This window comes from Argopecten irradians, chromosome 12 (assembly GCF_041381155.1).
Source record: "Argopecten irradians isolate NY chromosome 12, Ai_NY, whole genome shotgun sequence".
NCBI lineage: Eukaryota > Metazoa > Mollusca > Bivalvia > Pectinida > Pectinidae > Argopecten > Argopecten irradians.
Genome location: NC_091145.1, coordinates 41,080,771 through 41,098,592, shown reverse-complemented (window position 1 = coordinate 41,098,592; position 17,822 = coordinate 41,080,771). Strand labels below are relative to the sequence as shown.

At 35.2% G+C, this 17,822-nt stretch overlaps 1 protein-coding gene across 3 annotated transcripts in view; it reads left to right on the top strand.

The window, feature by feature from the left end:
* Positions 1–17,822, top strand: part of LOC138335835 (gelsolin-like protein 2) — a 59,046-nt gene that overhangs the window by 29,080 nt on the left and 12,144 nt on the right. For 2 of the 3 annotated variants that reach the window (XM_069284989.1, XM_069284987.1), the window contains exons 3-7: positions 2,310–2,390; positions 2,629–2,702; positions 12,455–12,529; positions 14,167–14,238; positions 17,547–17,674. In XM_069284989.1, coding sequence (XP_069141090.1) covers positions 2,310–2,390; positions 2,629–2,702; positions 12,455–12,529; positions 14,167–14,238; positions 17,547–17,674 — 430 coding nt within the window. Of the gene's footprint in view, positions 1–979; positions 1,698–2,309; positions 2,391–2,628; positions 2,703–12,454; positions 12,530–14,166; positions 14,239–17,546; positions 17,675–17,822 lie in introns of those variants that run through there. The other variant, XM_069284990.1, reaches the window with a different exon arrangement.

The window sequence follows — 17,822 nt, the reverse complement described above, 5'->3', positions numbered from 1 at the left end:
AATCCTCTAACCAGGGTCAGGACGTAGGTGATTTGCCTAGTTACAGACTTGCACAGTTGTGGGAAATTCCTTAACAACTGAGTGAGACAAGGTCACAGCTCCTTTTGAGATCTGTCAATGGAAGTCCTACTGTTGTTACAGTATCCTTTATTGATTTTGTCTGTTGGTGATCCTCCCAACAAAGTGAACTGCATTTGTAGCTAGCTGTGTATGTCATGTTTCTGGACTGGTCAGGAATTCTAGCTTATGCGTTCCCTCACTTCAATGTGGTTGGTCCAATTGTCTTTCAACATCGTTGAATCTTGTTCCCTGCTTCTATGACCCTCAAAGGTCTTGTTAAACATGGTTTCTACTCCAGCTGCTGGTGAAGACACCTATTATAGGTTACCATGCGTCTCAAGACCTTACCAATCTGCTAAGGTCTTGTCAGCTTCATCCTTCTCCTGATAGACTACACTACCTCACATCGAGGCTACCTCCTTGCAGCTCACTCAGGAGAGCCTTTCTGGAGAGATTGCCTGACGCATCACCAGGGCAATAAGATCTTTTGTCCTGCCATGTTCTTCTCCCGAGAGGTTATCTTTAGTTATCTTTCAAGGGTTAGGTCCTATCTCCAGTTAACATTGAAGGTTATAGATCGTTATTGCCAATATTTTGGCTTTGATTGGCTTTAAGATATGAGCATTTGCTCCCCACCGTCAGACCTTCTGCACTGTTTTGCTCTGGAGCTTCCTCATTCACTATACCTTGTTCCTCAGAGGAATCTCACCTTGGTTCTCCTGTCTGGAACTTTCCTTACCATACAAGCCTGCCTTGTGTGTTTAGTTACGAGTAAAATCATACTATCATTCAACATTTGCTTCAGGCTGTTGAGGAGTGAGATTCAATGTTTTAACTAGAGGTAAGTGTCTGATTTTTCTCAGACACAGTACACATTCCTTTCCTTAGTCATTTAAGTATTTAAGAGTCAGAGTTTTGTTTTATATGTGCCCCTTGGTACTACCTAGACAAAACAGAAGATACAGAATTCTCTTTCCTGACTTTTTCTCAGTAAGGCATCACAGATATCTCAGCAGCGACCATTTCATGATGGATCTGTCTGTCTATCTAGACTGCCTTTGATGGCTCTGACTATGACGTAATGGGACAATGTTATGTGTACAGTCATGAAGGTTGTGCCCTATCATCTCCGAGGGCCATTCCATTTGTCCAAATCTTGGCCCTTGGTGGCAGTCCAGTTTGTGGTTTGCTCATTTTGGTGCCTTTTTGTCTGCATATAGCTAGAGGTTGATTCTTGTGGATGTTGGTGATGTCTTAAAAGCCTTATTATTATCCCATGGATTTCCTGCTATGATCATTTTGGTTACTGTTTGCGGGAGACACCTCTATGGTAAGACGAATTCGCTATTGTAATTGGCCAGGTAAGCTATTTTCTGAAGGTAAATTGAGGTTTTTTCTTGTAAAACCAATTTACCTAGGAAAATACTTACCTGGCCAATGTGATTTCCCACCCTCCTCCCCATTTGTCTCCCTTTTTTTTCTGGTTTCGGCCATAGAAATATGAAAGGATGTGACAAACAGGAAGTGACATACAGGAAGTGGTTCCCCTGGTGGGGGAATCCGTGGGATAATCTATTTTTAGAACTTGTGTGTCAAAGAGGCCTAATAGATTTGAAGAAGCTATTGTAATTGGCCAGGTAAGTATTTTCCTAGGTAGAATTGGTTTTACAAGAAAAACCTCAATATTATAGTATAGGGGTTAGAGGGTAATGTGTATATATCATTATTATAGTATAGGGGTTAGAGGGTAGTGTGTAGGGGTTAGAGGGTAATGTGTATATTATTATTATAGTATAGGGATTAGAGGGTAGTGTGTATATCATTATTATAGTGTAGGGATTAGAGGGTAGTGTGTATATCATTATTATAGTATAGGGGTTTGAGGGTAGTTTGTAGGGGTTAGAGGGTAGTGTGTATATCATTATTATAGTATAGGGGTTAGAGGGTAATGTGTATATCATTATTATAGTACAGGGGTTATAGGGTAGTGTGTAGAGGTTAGAGGGTAGTGTGTATATCTTTATTATAGTGTATAGGGGTTAGAGGGTAGTGTGTATATTATTATTATAGTATAGGGGTTATAGGGTAGTGTGAAGGGGTTAGGGCGTAATGTGTATATTATTATTATATAGTATAGGGGTTAGAGGGTAGTGTGTATATTGTTCCCATAGATAGGTATGGATGATTATCACACATATATTAGGCTTAAGTCACTTATCTTTTATAAAGTGTTTGGTTTACTGTTTCAGGTCTAATGAGAGCAAAGGTATATGACTGGAAGGATTCCAATATGGCCTTATTTGGCTCGGACACAGAGAAAAAAGTCAAAAGTAAATTTTTTAAATATGTAAATATGCACTAACAATGAAAGCAATATGCGAGTTCTATCTCCTTTACTACTTGGCTCAAAGTTATTGATAAGATGGTATACCATGTAACTATAACCTATTTATTGAACTTTGACCTATATCTGTTTGTCTCAGGAGACTATAATTGTTGAGGAGTATAATCTATCCTAAATAATAATAATGCTGCTTTAGTGTCTATAAGTCAGTTTTGATATTATAGAGGAGTCGGCTCAGACAGAACCTGCCTGGGAAGGTGCTGGACAGCAAGTTGGCATCAAGATCTGGCGTATTGTGGTAGGTAGTACAGAAGTCTGGCACCAAGATCTAATGAATGGTAGAAGATAAGGAAAGTAAACCAAGGTCTGATGAATGGTAGAAGATAAGGAAAGTAAACCAAGGTCTGATGAATGGTAGTAGATAAGGAAAGTAAACCAAGATCTGATTAATGGTAGTAGATAAGGAAAGTAAACCAAGATCTGATGAATGGTAGTAGATAAGGAAAGTAAATCAAGATCTGATGAATGGTAGTAGATAAGGAAAGTAAACCAAGATCTGATGAATGGTAGTAGATAAGGAAAGTTAACCAAGATCTGATGAATGGTAGTAGATAAGGAAAGTAAACCAAGATCTGATGAATGGTAGTAGATAAGGAAAGTAAACCAAGATCTGATGAATGGTAGTAGAGATAAGGAAAGTAAACCAAGATCTGATGAATGGTAGTAGATAAGGAAAGTAAACCAAGATCTGATGAATGGTAGTAGATAAGGAAAATAAACCAAGATCTGATGAATGGTAGTAGATAAGGAAAATAAACCAAGATCTGATGAATGGTAGTAGATAAGGAAAGTAAGCAAGATAAGGAAACCAAGATAAGGAAACCAAGATCTGATGAATGGTAGTAGATAAGGAAAGTAAACCAAGATCTAATGAATGGTAGTAGATAAAGAAAGTAAACCAAGATCTGATGAATGGTAGTAGATAAGGAAAGACTATCGTCAGTGTAAACCAAGATCTGATGAATGGTAGTAGATAAGGAAAGTAAACCAAGATCTGATGAATGGTAGTAGATAAGGAAAGTTAACCAAGATCTGATGAATGGTAATAGATAAGGAAAATAAACCAAGATCTAATGAATGGTAGTAGATAAAGAAAGTTAACCAAGATCTGATGAATGGTAGTAGATAAGGAAAATAAACCAAGATCTGATGAATGGTAGTAGATAAGGAAAGTAAACCAAGATCTGATGAATGGTAGTAGATAAGGAAAGTAAACCAAGATCTAATGAATGGTAGTAGATAAGGAAAGACTATCGTCTGTGTAAACCAAGATCTGATGAATGGTAGTAGATAAGGAAAGACTATCGTCAGTGTAAACCAAGATCTGATGAATGGTAGTAGATAAGGAAAGACTATCGTCAGTGTAAACCAAGATCTGATGAATGGTAGTAGATAAGGAAAGTAAACCAAGATCTGATGAATGGTAGTAGATAAGGAAAGTTAACCAAGATCTGATGAATGGTAGTAGATAAGGAAAGTAAACCAAGATCTATGATGAATGGTAGTAGATAAGGAAAGTTAACCAAGATCTGATGAATGGTAGTAGATAAGGAAAGTAAACCAAGATCTGATGAATGGTAGTAGATAAGGAAAGTAAACGAAGATCTGATGAATGGTAGTAGATAAGGAAAGTAAACCAAGATCTGATGAATGGTAGTAGATAAGGGAAGTAAACCAAGATCTGATGAATGGTAGTAGATAAGGAAAATAAACCAAGATCTGATGAATGGTAGTGATAGGAATATGAATGGTAGTAGAGATAAGGAAAGTAAACCAAGATCTGATGAATGGTAGTAGATAAGGAAAGTAAACCAAGATCTAATGAATGGTAGTAGATAAGGAAAGTAAACCAAGATCTGATGAATGGTAGTAGATAAGGAAAGTAAACCAAGATCTAATGAATGGTAGTATATAAGGAAAGTAAACCAAGATCTGTGAATGGTAGTAGATAAGGAAAGACTATCGTCAGTGTAAACCAAGATCTGATGAATGGTAGTAGATAAGGAAAGTAAACCAAGATCTGATGAATGGTAGTAGATAAGGAAAGACTATCGTCAGTGTAAACCAAGATCTGATGAATGGTAGTAGATAAGGAAAGACTATCGTCAGTGTAAACCAAGATCTGATGAATGGTAGTAGATAAGGAAAGTAAACCAAGATCTGATGAATGGTAGTAGATAAGGAAAGTTAACCAAGATCTGATGAATGGTAGTAGATAAGGAAAGTAAATCAAGATCTGATGAATGGTAGTAGATAAGGAAAGTAAACCAAGATCTAATGAATGGTAGTAGATAAAGAAAGTTAACCAAGATCTGATGAATGGTAGTAGATAAGGAAAGTAAACCAAGATCTAATGAATGGTAGTAGATAAGGAAAATAAACCAAGATCTGATGAATGGTAGTAGATAAGGAAAATAAACCAAGATCTGATGAATGGTAGTAGATAAGGAAAATAAGCAAGATAAGGAAACCAAGATAAGGAAACCAAGATCTGATGAATGGTAGTAGATAAGGAAAGTAAACCAAGATCTGATGAATGGTAGTAGATAAGGAAAGTAAACCAAGATCTGATGAATGGTAGTAGATAAGGAAAGTAAACCAAGATCTGATGAATGGTAGTAGATAAGGAAAGTAAACCAAGATCTGATGAATGGTAGTAGATAAGGAAAGTAAACCAAGATCTGATGAATGGTAGTAGATAAGGAAAAACTATCGTCAGTGTAAACCAAGATCTGGTGAATGGTAGTAGATAAGGAAAGACTATCGTCAGTGTAAACCAAGATCTGATGAATGGTAGTAGATAAGGAAAGTAAACCAAGATCTGATGAATGGTAGTAGATAAGGAAAGTTAACCAAGATCTGATGAATGGTAGTAGATAAGGAAAGTAAACCAATATCTGATGAATGGTAGTAGATAAGGAAAGTAAATCAAGATCTGATGAATGGTAGTAGATAAGGAAAGTAAACCAAGATCTAATGAATGGTAGTAGATAAAGAAAGTTAACCAAGATCTGATGAATGGTAGTAGATAAGGAAAGTAAACCAAGATCTGATGAATGGTAGTAGATAAGGAAAGTAAACCAAGATCTGATGAATGGTAGTAGATAAGGAAAGTAAACCAAGATCTGATGAATGGTAGTAGATAAGGAAAATAAACCAAGATCTGATGAATGGTAGTAGATAAGGAAAGTAAACCAAGATCATGAATGGAAGTAGATAAGGAAAGTAAACCAAGATCTGATGAATGGTAGTAGATAAGGAAAGTAAACCAAGATCTAATGAATGGTAGTAGATAAAGAAAGTAAACCAAGATCTGATGAATGGTAGTAGATAAGGAAAGACTATCGTCAGTGTAAACCAAGATCTGATGAATGGTAGTAGATAAGGAAAGACTATCGTCAGTGTAAACCAAGATCTGATGAATGGTAGTAGATAAGGAAAGTAAACCAAGATCTGATGAATGGTAGTAGATAAGGAAAGTTAACCAAGATCTGATGAATGGTAGTAGATAAGGAAAGTAAACCAATATCTGATGAATGGTAGTAGATAAGGAAAGTAAATCAAGATCTGATGAATGGTAGTAGATAAGGAAAGTAAACCAAGATCTAATGAATGGTAGTAGATAAGGAAAGTAAACCAAGATCTGATGAATGGTAGTAGATAAGGAAAGTAAACCAAGATCTAATGAATGGTAGTAGATAAGGAAAGTAAACCAAGATCTGATGAATGGTAGTAGATAAGGAAAGTAAACCAAGATCTGATGAATGGTAGTAGATAAGGAAAATAAACCAAGATCTGATGAATGGTAGTAGATAAGGAAAATAAACCAAGATCTGATGAATGGTAGTAGATAAGGAAAGTAAGCAAGATCTAATAAAGGAAACCAAGATAAGGAAACCAAGATCTGATGAATGGTAGTAGATAAGGAAAGTAAACCAAGATCTAATGAATGGTAGTAGATAAAGAAAGTAAACCAAGATCTGATGAATGGTAGTAGATAAGGAAAGACTATCGTCAGTGTAAACCAAGATCTGATGAATGGTAGTAGATAAGGAAAGTAAACCAAGATCTGATGAATGGTAGTAGATAAGGAAAGTAAACCAAGATCTGATATGAATGGTAGTAGATAAGGAAAGTTAACCAAGATCTGATGAATGGTAATAGATAAGGAAAGTAAACCAAGATCTGATGAATGGTAGTAGATAAAGAAAGTAAACCAAGATCTGATGAATGGTAGTAGATAAGGAAAGTAAACCAAGATCTGATGAATGGTAGTAGATAAAGAAAATAAACCAAGATCTAATGAATGGTAGTAGATAAGGAAAGTAAACCAAGATCTAATGAATGGTAGTAGATAAGGAAAGACTATCGTCTGTGTAAACTAAGATCTGATGAATGGTAGTAGATAAAGAAAGTAAACCAAGATCTGATGAATGGTAGTAGATAAAGAAAGTAAACCAAGATCTGATGAATGGTAGTAGATAAAGAAAGTAAACCAAGATCTGATGAATGGTAGTAGATAAAGAAAGTAAACCAAGATCTAATGAATGGTAGTAGATAAGGAAAATAAACCAAGATCTGATGAATGGTAGTAGATAAGGAAAGTAAACCAAGATCTAATGAATGGTAGTAGATAAGGAAAGACTATGTCTGTGTAAACTAAGATCTGATGAATGGTAGTAGTAGATAAAGAAAGTAAACCAAGATCTGATGAATGGTAGTAGATAAGGAAAGACTATCGTCAGTGTAAACCAAGATCTGATGAATGGTAGTAGATAAGGAAAGACTATCGTCAGTGTAAACCAAGATCTGATGAATGGTAGTAGATAAGGAAAGTAAACCAAGATCTGATGAATGGTAGTAGATAAGGAAAGTTAACCAAGATCTGATGAATGGTAGTAGATAAGGAAAGTAAACCAAGATCTGATGAATGGTAGTAGATAAGGAAAGTAAATCAAGATCTGATGAATGGTAGTAGATAAGGAAAGTAAACCAAGATCTAATGAATGGTAGTAGATAAGGAAAGTAAACCAAGATCTGATGAATGGTAGTAGATAAGGAAAGTAAACCAAGATCTAATGAATGGTAGTAGATAAGGAAAGTAAACCAAGATCTGATGAATGGTAGTAGATAAGGAAAGTAAACCAAGATCTGATGAATGGTAGTAGATAAGGAAAGTTAACCAAGATCTGATGAATGGTAGTAGATAAGGAAAGTAAACCAAGATCTGATGAATGGTAGTAGATAAGGAAAGTAAACCAAGATCTGATGAATGGTAGTAGATAAGGAAAATAAACCAAGATCTGATGAATGGTAGTAGATAAGGAAAGTAAACCAAGATCTGATGAATGGTAGTAGATAAGGAAAGTAAACCAAGATCTGATGAATGGTAGTAGATAAGGAAAGTAAACCAAGATCTGATGAATGGTAGTAGATAAGGAAAGTAAACCAAGATCTAATGAATGGTAGTAGATAAGGAAAGTTAACCAAGATCTGATGAATGGTAGTAGATAATGGAAAATAAACCAAGATCTGATGAATGGTAGTAGATAAAGAAAGTAAACCAAGATCTGATGAATGGTAGTAGATAAGGAAAGTAAACCAAGATCTGATGAATGGTAGTAGATAAGGAAAGTAAACCAAGATCTAATGAATGGTAGTAGATAAGGAAAGTCAACCAAGATCTGATGAATGGTAGTAGATAAAGAAAGTAAACCAAGATCTGATGAATGGTAGTAGATAAGGAAAGTAAACCAAGATCTAATGAATGGTAGTAGATAAGGAAAGACTATCGTCTGTGTAAACTAAGATCTGATGAATGGTAGTAGATAAAGAAAGTAAACCAAGATCTAATGAATGGTAGTAGATAAGGAAAGACTATCGTCTGTGTAAACTAAGATCTGATGAATGGTAGTAGATAAAGAAAGTAAACCAAGATCTGATGAATGGTAGTAGATAAAGAAAGTAAACCAAGATCTGATGAATGGTAGTAGATAAAGAAATGTAAACCAAGATCTGATGAATGGTAGTAGATAAAGAAAGTAAACCAAGATCTAATGAATGGTAGTAGATAAGGAAAGACTATCGTCTGTAAACCAAGATCTGATGAATGGTAGTAGATAAAGAAAGTAAACCAAGATCTGATGAATGGTAGTAGATAAAGAAAGTAAACCAAGATCTGATGAATGGTAGTAGATAAGGAAAGACTATGTTAGTGTAAACCAAGATCTGATGAATGGTAGTAGATAAGGAAAGAAAGACTATCGTCAGTGTAAACAAGATCTGATGAATGGTAGTAGATAAGGAAAGTAAACCAAGATCTGATGAATGGTAGTAGATAAGAAAGGTAAACCAAGATCTAATGAATGGTAGTAGATAAGGAAAATAAACCAAGATCTGATGAATGGTAGTAGATAAAGAAAGTAAACCAAGATCTGATGAATGGTAGTAGATAAGGAAAGTAAACCAAGATCTGATGAATGGTAGTAGATAAGGAAAGTAAACCAAGATCTGATGAATGGTAGTAGATAAGGAAAGTAAACCAAGATCTGATGAATGGTAGTAGATAAGGAAAGTAAACCAAGATCTGATGAATGGTAGTAGATAAAGAAAGTAAACCAAGATCTGATGAATGGTAGTAGATAAGGAAAGTAAACCAAGATCTAATGAATGGTAGTAGATAAGGAAAGACTACCAAGATCTGATGAATGGTAGTAGATAAGGAAAGTAAACCAAGATCTGATGAATGGTAGTAGATAAGGAAAGTAAACCAAGATCTGATGAATGGTAGTAGATAAGGAAAGTAAACCAAGATCTGATGAATGGTAGTAGATAAGGAAAGTAAACCAAGATCTGATGAATGGTAGTAGATAAGGAAAGTAAACCAAGATCTGATGAATGGTAGTAGATAAGGAAAATAAACCAAGATCTGATGAATGGTAGTAGATAAGGAAAGTAAACCAAGATCTAAGAATGGTAGTAGATAAGGAAAGTAACCAAGATCTGATGAATGGTAGTAGATAAGGAAAGAAACCAAGATCTGATGAATGGTAGTAGATAAGGAAAGTAAACCAAGATCTGATGAATGGTAGTAGATAAGGAAAGTAAACCAAGATCTGATGAATGGTAGTAGATAAGGAAAGTAAACCAAGATCTGATGAATGGTAGTAGAATAAGGAAAGTAAACCAAGATCTGATGAATGGTAGTAGATAAGGAAAGTAAACCAAGATCTAATGAATGGTAGTAGATAAGGAAAGTAAACCAAGATCTGATGAATGGTAGTAGATAAGGAAAGACTATCGTCAGTGTAAACCAAGATCTGATGAATGGTAGTAGATAAGGAAAGTTAACCAAGATCTGATGAATGGTAGTAGATAAGGAAAGTAAACCAAGATCTGATGAATGGTAGATAAGGAAATAAAGATGTAGTAGTAATAAGGAAAGACTATCGTCTGTGTAAACCAAGATCTGATGAATGGTAGTAGATAAGGAAAGTAAACCAAGATCTAATGAATGGTAGTAGATAAGGAAAGTTAACCAAGATCTAATGAATGGTAGTAGATAAGGAAAGACTATCGTCAGTGTAAACCAAGATCTGATGAATGGTAGTAGATAAGGAAAGTAAACCAAGATCTGATGAATGGTAGTAGATAAGGAAAATAAACCAAGATCTGATGAATGGTAGTAGATAAGGAAAGTAAGCAAGATAAGGAAACCAGTAGATAAGGAAAGTAAACCAAGATCTGATGAATGGTAGTAGATAAGGAAAGTAAACCAAGATCTAATGAATGGTAGTAGATAAAGAAAGTAAACCAAGATCTGATGAATGGTAGTAGATAAGGAAAGACTATCGTCAGTGTAAACCAAGATCTGATGAATGGTAGTAGATAAGGAAAGTAAACCAAGATCTGATGAATGGTAGTAGATAAGGAAAGACTATCGTCAGTGTAAACCAAGATCTGATGAATGGTAGTAGATAAGGAAAGTAAACCAAGATCTGATGAATGGTAGTAGATAAGGAAAGTAAACCAAGATCTAATGAATGGTAGTAGATAAAGAAAGTTAACCAAGATCTGATGAATGGTAGTAGATAAGGAAAGACTATTGTCAGTGTAAACCAAGATCTGATGAATGGTAGTAGATAAGGAAAGTAAACCAAGATCTGATGAATGGTAGTAGATAAGGAAAGTAAACCAAGATCTAATGAATGGTAGTAGATAAGGAAAGTAAACCAAGATCTGATGAATGGTAGTAGATAAGGAAAGTAAACCAAGATCTAATGAATGGTAGTAGATAAAGAAAGTTAACCAAGATCTGATGAATGGTAGTAGATAAGGAAAGTAAACCAAGATCTAATGAATGGTAGTAGATAAGGAAAGTAAACCAAGATCTGATGAATGGTAGTAGATAAGGAAAGTAAACCAAGATCTGATGAATGGTAGTAGATAAGGAAAGTAAACCAAGATCTGATGAAACCAAGATAAGGAAACCAAGATAAGGAAACCAAGATCTGATGAATGGTAGTAGATAAGGAAAGTAAACCAAGATCTAATGAATGGTAGTAGATAAGGAAAGTAAACCAAGATCTGATGAATGGTAGTAGATAAGGAAAGTAAACCAAGATCTGATGAATGGTAGTAGATAAGGAAAGACTATCGTCTGTGTAAACCAAGATCTAATGAATGGTAGTAGATAAGGAAAGTAAACCAAGATCTGATGAATGGTAGTAGATAAGGAAAGTAAACCAAGATCTGATGAATGGTAGTAGATAAGGAAAGTAAACCAAGATCTAATGAATGGTAGTAGATAAGGAAAGACTATCGTCAGTGTAAACCAAGATCTAATGAATGGTAGTAGATAAGGAAAGTAAACCAAGATCTGATGAATGGTAGTAGATAAGGAAAGTAAACCAAGATCTGATGAATGGTAGTAGATAAGGAAAGTAAACCAAGATCTGATGAATGGTAGAAGATAAGGAAAGTAAACCAAGGTCTGATGAATGGTAGAAGATAAGGAAAATAAACCAAGATCTGATGAATGGTTGTAGATAAGGAAAGTAAACCAAGATCTGATGAATGGTAGTAGATAAGGAAAGTAAACCAAGATCTGATGAATGGTAGTAGATAAGGAAAATAAACCAAGATCTGATGAATGGTAGTAGATAAGGAAAGTAAACCAAGATCTGATGAATGGTAGTAGATAAGGAAAGACTATCGTCTGTGTAAACCAAGATCTGATGAATGGTAGTAGATAAGGAAAGTAAACCAAGATCTGATGAATGGTAGTAGATAAGGAAAGACTATCGTCTGTGTAAACCAAGATCTGATGAATGGTAGTAGATAAAGAAAGTAAACCAAGATCTGATGAATGGTAGTAGATAAGGAAAGACTATCGTCTGTGTAAACCAAGATCTGATGAATGGTAGTAGATAAGGAAAGTTAACCAAGATCTGATGAATGGTAGTAGATAAGGAAAGTAAACCAAGATCTGATGAATGGTAGTAGATAAGGAAAGTAAACCAAGATCTGATGAATGGTAGTAGATAAGGAAAGTAAACCAAGATCTGATGAATGGTAGTAGATAAGGAAAGACTATCATCAGTATAAATGTTTGTTACCACTATTTCTCAAAAAGTACTGAAGGAATTTTTTTTTCTAAATTTGATATGTAGATTCGTCTAAGGCCCTAGTTGTGCATATTGCATTTCAGGACTGATCAGTCAACAATATGGTCACCAGGCAGCCACCTTGGATTTTGGTAGTTAAAGTTTGTTATCGCTATTTCTCAGGAAGTACTAAAGGAATCTTTCTCAAATTCCATATGTAGGTTCCCCTAGGACCCTAGTTGTGCATATTGCATTTTGGGACCGATAGGTCAGCAAGATCCGTTGTACCGCCAAATTGGCACTGGACAAAAGGTGGAGGTATAACAGGGGAATACTGTAGTTTAAAACTTGGTAGGAGACATTAATATCTCCGTTTTGTTTTCAGAAATTCAAGGTTACTGACTGGCCAAAGGAAGACTACGGTAAATTCTACAATGGCGATTCATACATCCTCCTCAATGTAAGTGCTACACCTGGCCTGAAAGTTAATTACCCTATATTTGCACGTATAGTGCACACTTTTTTTTAGCTCACCTGGGCCGAAAGTTGTAGGCCATATACAGAGCCAGCAAAATATGAAACTAAAATCTTCCTGCACAGATTGAAAATTTTTTAGTCTTCTGGTATTTTTTGGGATAAAAACTGGGATTTTGAGATTTTGTGTTAACCATATTTAATTAAAACTTGGTTAAATTGCTCTAGTCTGCTTAATGACAGTTTATCTAAATCCACTCTAAGATTAAGTTCTTACATCATCATCGGAACAGTCTTTTTACAAGTGGACATTATACATAACAGGATAGGTAAGATAAATAATGATTTGCTTTGTATTTTAATACCTCGTAGCCGACAATTTTCACAGGGATCATAATTTCATGATTTTTCAGGACATGGCAATTTCATCTGCAAATAATTTAAATAAAGATTCAATTTAAAGTGATTAATTTTGGTCTGTTTCTGTACTAAATCTGGCTTTCTGGTCGATTTTTAGCCCACCATCCTCAGATGGTCAATGGTCCGATTGTCCTTCCGTCCATTAACAATTCTTGTTAACACTATTTCTCAGAAAGTACTGAAGGAATCTGTCTCAAATTTTATCTGTATGTTCCCTAGGGCCCTTGTGCATATTGCATTTTTGGATCGATCGGTCAACAAGATGGCCGACAGGCCGCTTCGATAGCTTTAATACTGCATTGTTAGCATCCCTATGGGATATACATCTTTTAAATTGCTACTTATCATAGAATAATGTATGGATTGTAACCAAATTTTGCCAGAAACAGCCTTGGAGGAAGGGGAATAAATTTTGGCTCTGACCCCCTGGGGGCAGGAGGGCGCGGGACTAAGTAAATCGCTACCGGTACTTGTCATATCGTTCCCCAAGGTGGCAGGGCCCAATAGAGGAAATATAGGTAAATTCTTTATATCGCTACTAGTCATAGAGTTCTGCATGGATTATGCCCAAATTTAGCCAGAAACATTCTCTAAGGAAGGGAAACAGAGTTTGTATAGTTTTGGCTCTGACCCCTCCGGAGCATAAAAGGGGAATAGAGGTAAATCCTTTAAATAGCTTCTAGTCATAGAGTTCTGCATGGATTGTAACCAAATTAGGCCAGAAACATCCTCTGGGGAAGGGTAACAGTACAAATTTTGGTTCTGACCACCTGGAGCAGAAAGAGTGGAGCCCAATAGGAAAATTAGAAAATAGGAAATAGGAAATATAGGTAAATTCTTTATATCGCTACTAGTCATAGAGTTCTGCATGGATTATGCCCAAATTTAGCCAGAAACATTCTCTAAGGAAGGGAAACAGAGTTTGTATAGTTTTGGCTCTGACCCCTCCGGAGCATAAAAGGGGAATAGAGGTAAATCCTTTAAATAGCTTCTAGTCATAGAGTTCTGCATGGATTGTAACCAAATTAGGCCAGAAACATCCTCTGGGGAAGGGTAACAGTACAAATTTTGGTTCTGACCACCTGGAGCAGAAAGAGTGGAGCCCAATAGGAAAATTAGAGGTAAATATTCAAATTCCTTCAGAAAAGAAACCATGTATTCAGAACGTTACTTGTATATATACAATGCTGTTGATCACTTCAGACCTACAAAGAGGACGATAGCGATGAGCTGTTGTATGATGTCCACTTCTGGATTGGTGCAAAAAGTTCACAGGTAATTTTTTTTATGTTTCTCAAACAATTAAAAACAAATAATAATTATGTCCCCCATAACGAACTTGGGGGGTATACTGGAATCAGCTTGTTTGCATGTCCGTAGGAAAATTTTGTCCTGACAACTTCTATATACTACTGGACCAATTTTAATGAAACTTGGCAGTATTATTGGGGACCATGTGTAGATGTGCATGCAGGTTTTTGTTTGTCAAAATATTTGTTGCCATGGTAACCAGGTCACTATACGCAGGTTAATTTTGTCCGGACAACTCCTCTTACACTACTGGGTCATTTTCAATGAGACTTGAGAACCATTTAAGGATGTGCATGCAGGTTTTTCGTTTGTTGAACATTTGGTAATAATGTTTTGGACTAATGTAGACTGGTAGACATGCATGCAGGTCTATTTTTTTTTTTTAATTTTGGTTCCCATGGTAAACAGGTCACTATACACAGATTTCAAAATCTGTCTGGACACTTCACCTAAACTACTGGATCGATTCAATTTCAATGAAACTTGTTTGGGATTATGTGGGGATGGTCATGCAGGTTTTCGTTAGTCACAATTTTAGTTGCCATGGTAACCAGATTAATATACACAAGTTAAAATCTGTTGTAAATTTCCTGTGACCATGATTTTTAGCTCACCTGGCCCAAAGGGCTGGTGAGCTTATGTCATTGCGCGGCGTTCGTCGGTCAACATTTCCTTTAAATCGCTACTAGTCATAGAGTTCTACATGGATTGTAACCAAATTTGGCCAGAAACATCCTTGGGGGTAGGGGAATAGAGTTTGTATACATTTTGGCTCTGACCCCCCAGTGGCAGGAGGGGTGGGCCCAATAGGGGAAATAGAGGTAAATCCTTTAAATCGCTACTAGTCATAGGGTTTTCCATAGATTGTAACCAAATTTGGACAGAAACATCCTTGGCGGGAGGGGAACATAGTTTGTATAAATTTTTGCTCAACCCCCCCAGGAGAAGGAGGGGCGGGGGGCCCAATAAGGGAAATAGAGGTAAATCTTTTAATTCGCTACTAGTCATAGAGTTCTACATGGAATGTAACCAAATTTGGCCAGAAATATCCTTTGGGAAAGGGGAACAGAGTTGGTATAAATTTTAGCTCTGACCACCCAGGGGCAGGAGGGTCGGGGCCCAATAAGGGAAATAGAGTAAATTCTTTAAACCGCTACTAGTCATAGAGTTCTGCATGGAATGTAACCAAATTTGGCCAAAAACATCCTTAGGGGAAGGGGAACAGACTGTATATAAATTTTGGCTTTGACCCCCCGGGGGAAGGAGGGGCGAGGCCCAATAGGGGAAATAGAGACAAATCTTTAAATCGCTACTAGTCATAGAGTTTTGCATGGATTGCAACCAAATTTGGCCAGAAACATCCTTTGGGGAAGGGGAATAGAGTTTGTATTAATTTTGGCTCTGACCCCCCGGGGGCAGGAGGGGCGAGGCCCAATAGGGGAAATAGAGGTAAATATTTAAATTCCTTTAGAAAAGAAACAATGTATTCAAAACATAACTTGGTATTACAAACCAGGTGAGCAATACAGGCCCACTAGGCCTCTTATTCTTCAAGAACAAGTAAGACACCTCTAATAAGAGGAAGCGTGGGTATTAGTAAGCCATCGGATTACAGTTCTTCTTTAAATGTTGTTTGATATAGATGAAAATCGATACATAGGATTTAGATGGTCTATTTGAAAGGAATTTTGTAAACAATCATTATTTTACACCTTTTTACCAGTTGGGCCTGGAATGAATTCCTATTTTACTTATCTCATTCAAAGAACATTAAAAACCCTTTGTCTTTAATTATTTTACTATATAACCATTGTACAGATCTATATAACCATTGTACAGATCTATATAACCATTGTACAGATCTATATAACCATTGTACATATCTATATAACCATTGCACAGATCTATATAACCATTGTACAGATCTATATAACCATTGTACAGATCTATATAACCATTGTATAGATCTATATAACCATTGTACAGATCTATAAAACTATTGTACAGATCTATATTAACAATATAACAATTGTACAGATCTATATAATCATTGTACAGATCTGTATAACCATTGTACAGATCTATATAATCATTGTACAGATCTATATAACCATTGTACAGATCTATATAACTATTGTACAGATCTATATAGCTATTGTACAGATCTATATAACCATTGTACAGATCTATATAGCTGTTGTACAGATCTATATTAACAACATAACAATTGTACATATCTATATAATCATTGTACAGATCTATATAACCATTGTACAGATCTATATAACTATTGTACAGATCTATATAACTATTGTACAGATCTATATAGCTATTGTACATATCTATATAACCATTGTACAGATCTATATAGCTATTGTACAGATCTATATTAACAATATAACAATTGTACATATCTATATAACCATTGTACAGACTATATAACTATTGTACAGATCTATATAGCTATTGTACAGATCTATATAACCATTGTACAGATCTATATAACTATTGTACAGATCTATATAACCATTGTACAGATCTATATAACCATTGTACAGATATATATAAACATTGTACAGATCTATATATAACCATTGTACAGATCTATATAACCATTGTACAGATCTATATAACCATTATACAGATATATATAAACATTGTACAGATCTATATATAACCATTGTACAGATCTATATAAACATTGTACAGATCTATATATAACCATTGTACAGATCTATATAACCATTGTACAGATATATATAAACATTGTACAGATCTATATATAACCATTGTACAGATCTATATAACCATTGTACAGATATATATAAACATTGTACAGATCTATATATAACCATTGTACAGATCTATATAGCTATTGTACATATCTATATAACCATTGTACAGATCTATATAACCATTGTACAGATCTGTATAACCATTGTACAGATATATATAAACATTGTACAGATCTATATAACCATTGTACAGATATATATAAACATTGTACAGATCTATATAACCATTGTACAGATATATATAAACGTTGTACAGATCTATATAACCATTGTACAGATCTGTATAACCATTGTACAGATCTGTATAACCATTGTACAGATCTGTATAACCATTGTACAGATCTGTATAACCATTGTACAGATCTATATAACCATTGTACAGATCTATATAAACATTGTACAGATCTATATAACCATTGTACAGATATATATAAACGTTGTACAGATCTATATAATAACAAATATTGTCATCATCAGGATGAGTATGGCACAGCAGCCTACAAAACAGTGGAGTTGGATACTTTCCTTGACGACAAACCAGTTCAACATCGAGAGGTCCAATCACGGGAAAGTGACTTGTTCAAATCCTATTTTGAAGAAATCACGTAAGTTTCTTGAAGGCAAACGAACAGAACGGCTCTGATCAGAATTAGTCTTAAGTGTAACAAATACAGACAAGGAAAGATAACCCAGTTTTTTGTGAGTGGCTATGCAATATGGAATTGATTAAACAAGTTATTTTATATTCTGTAT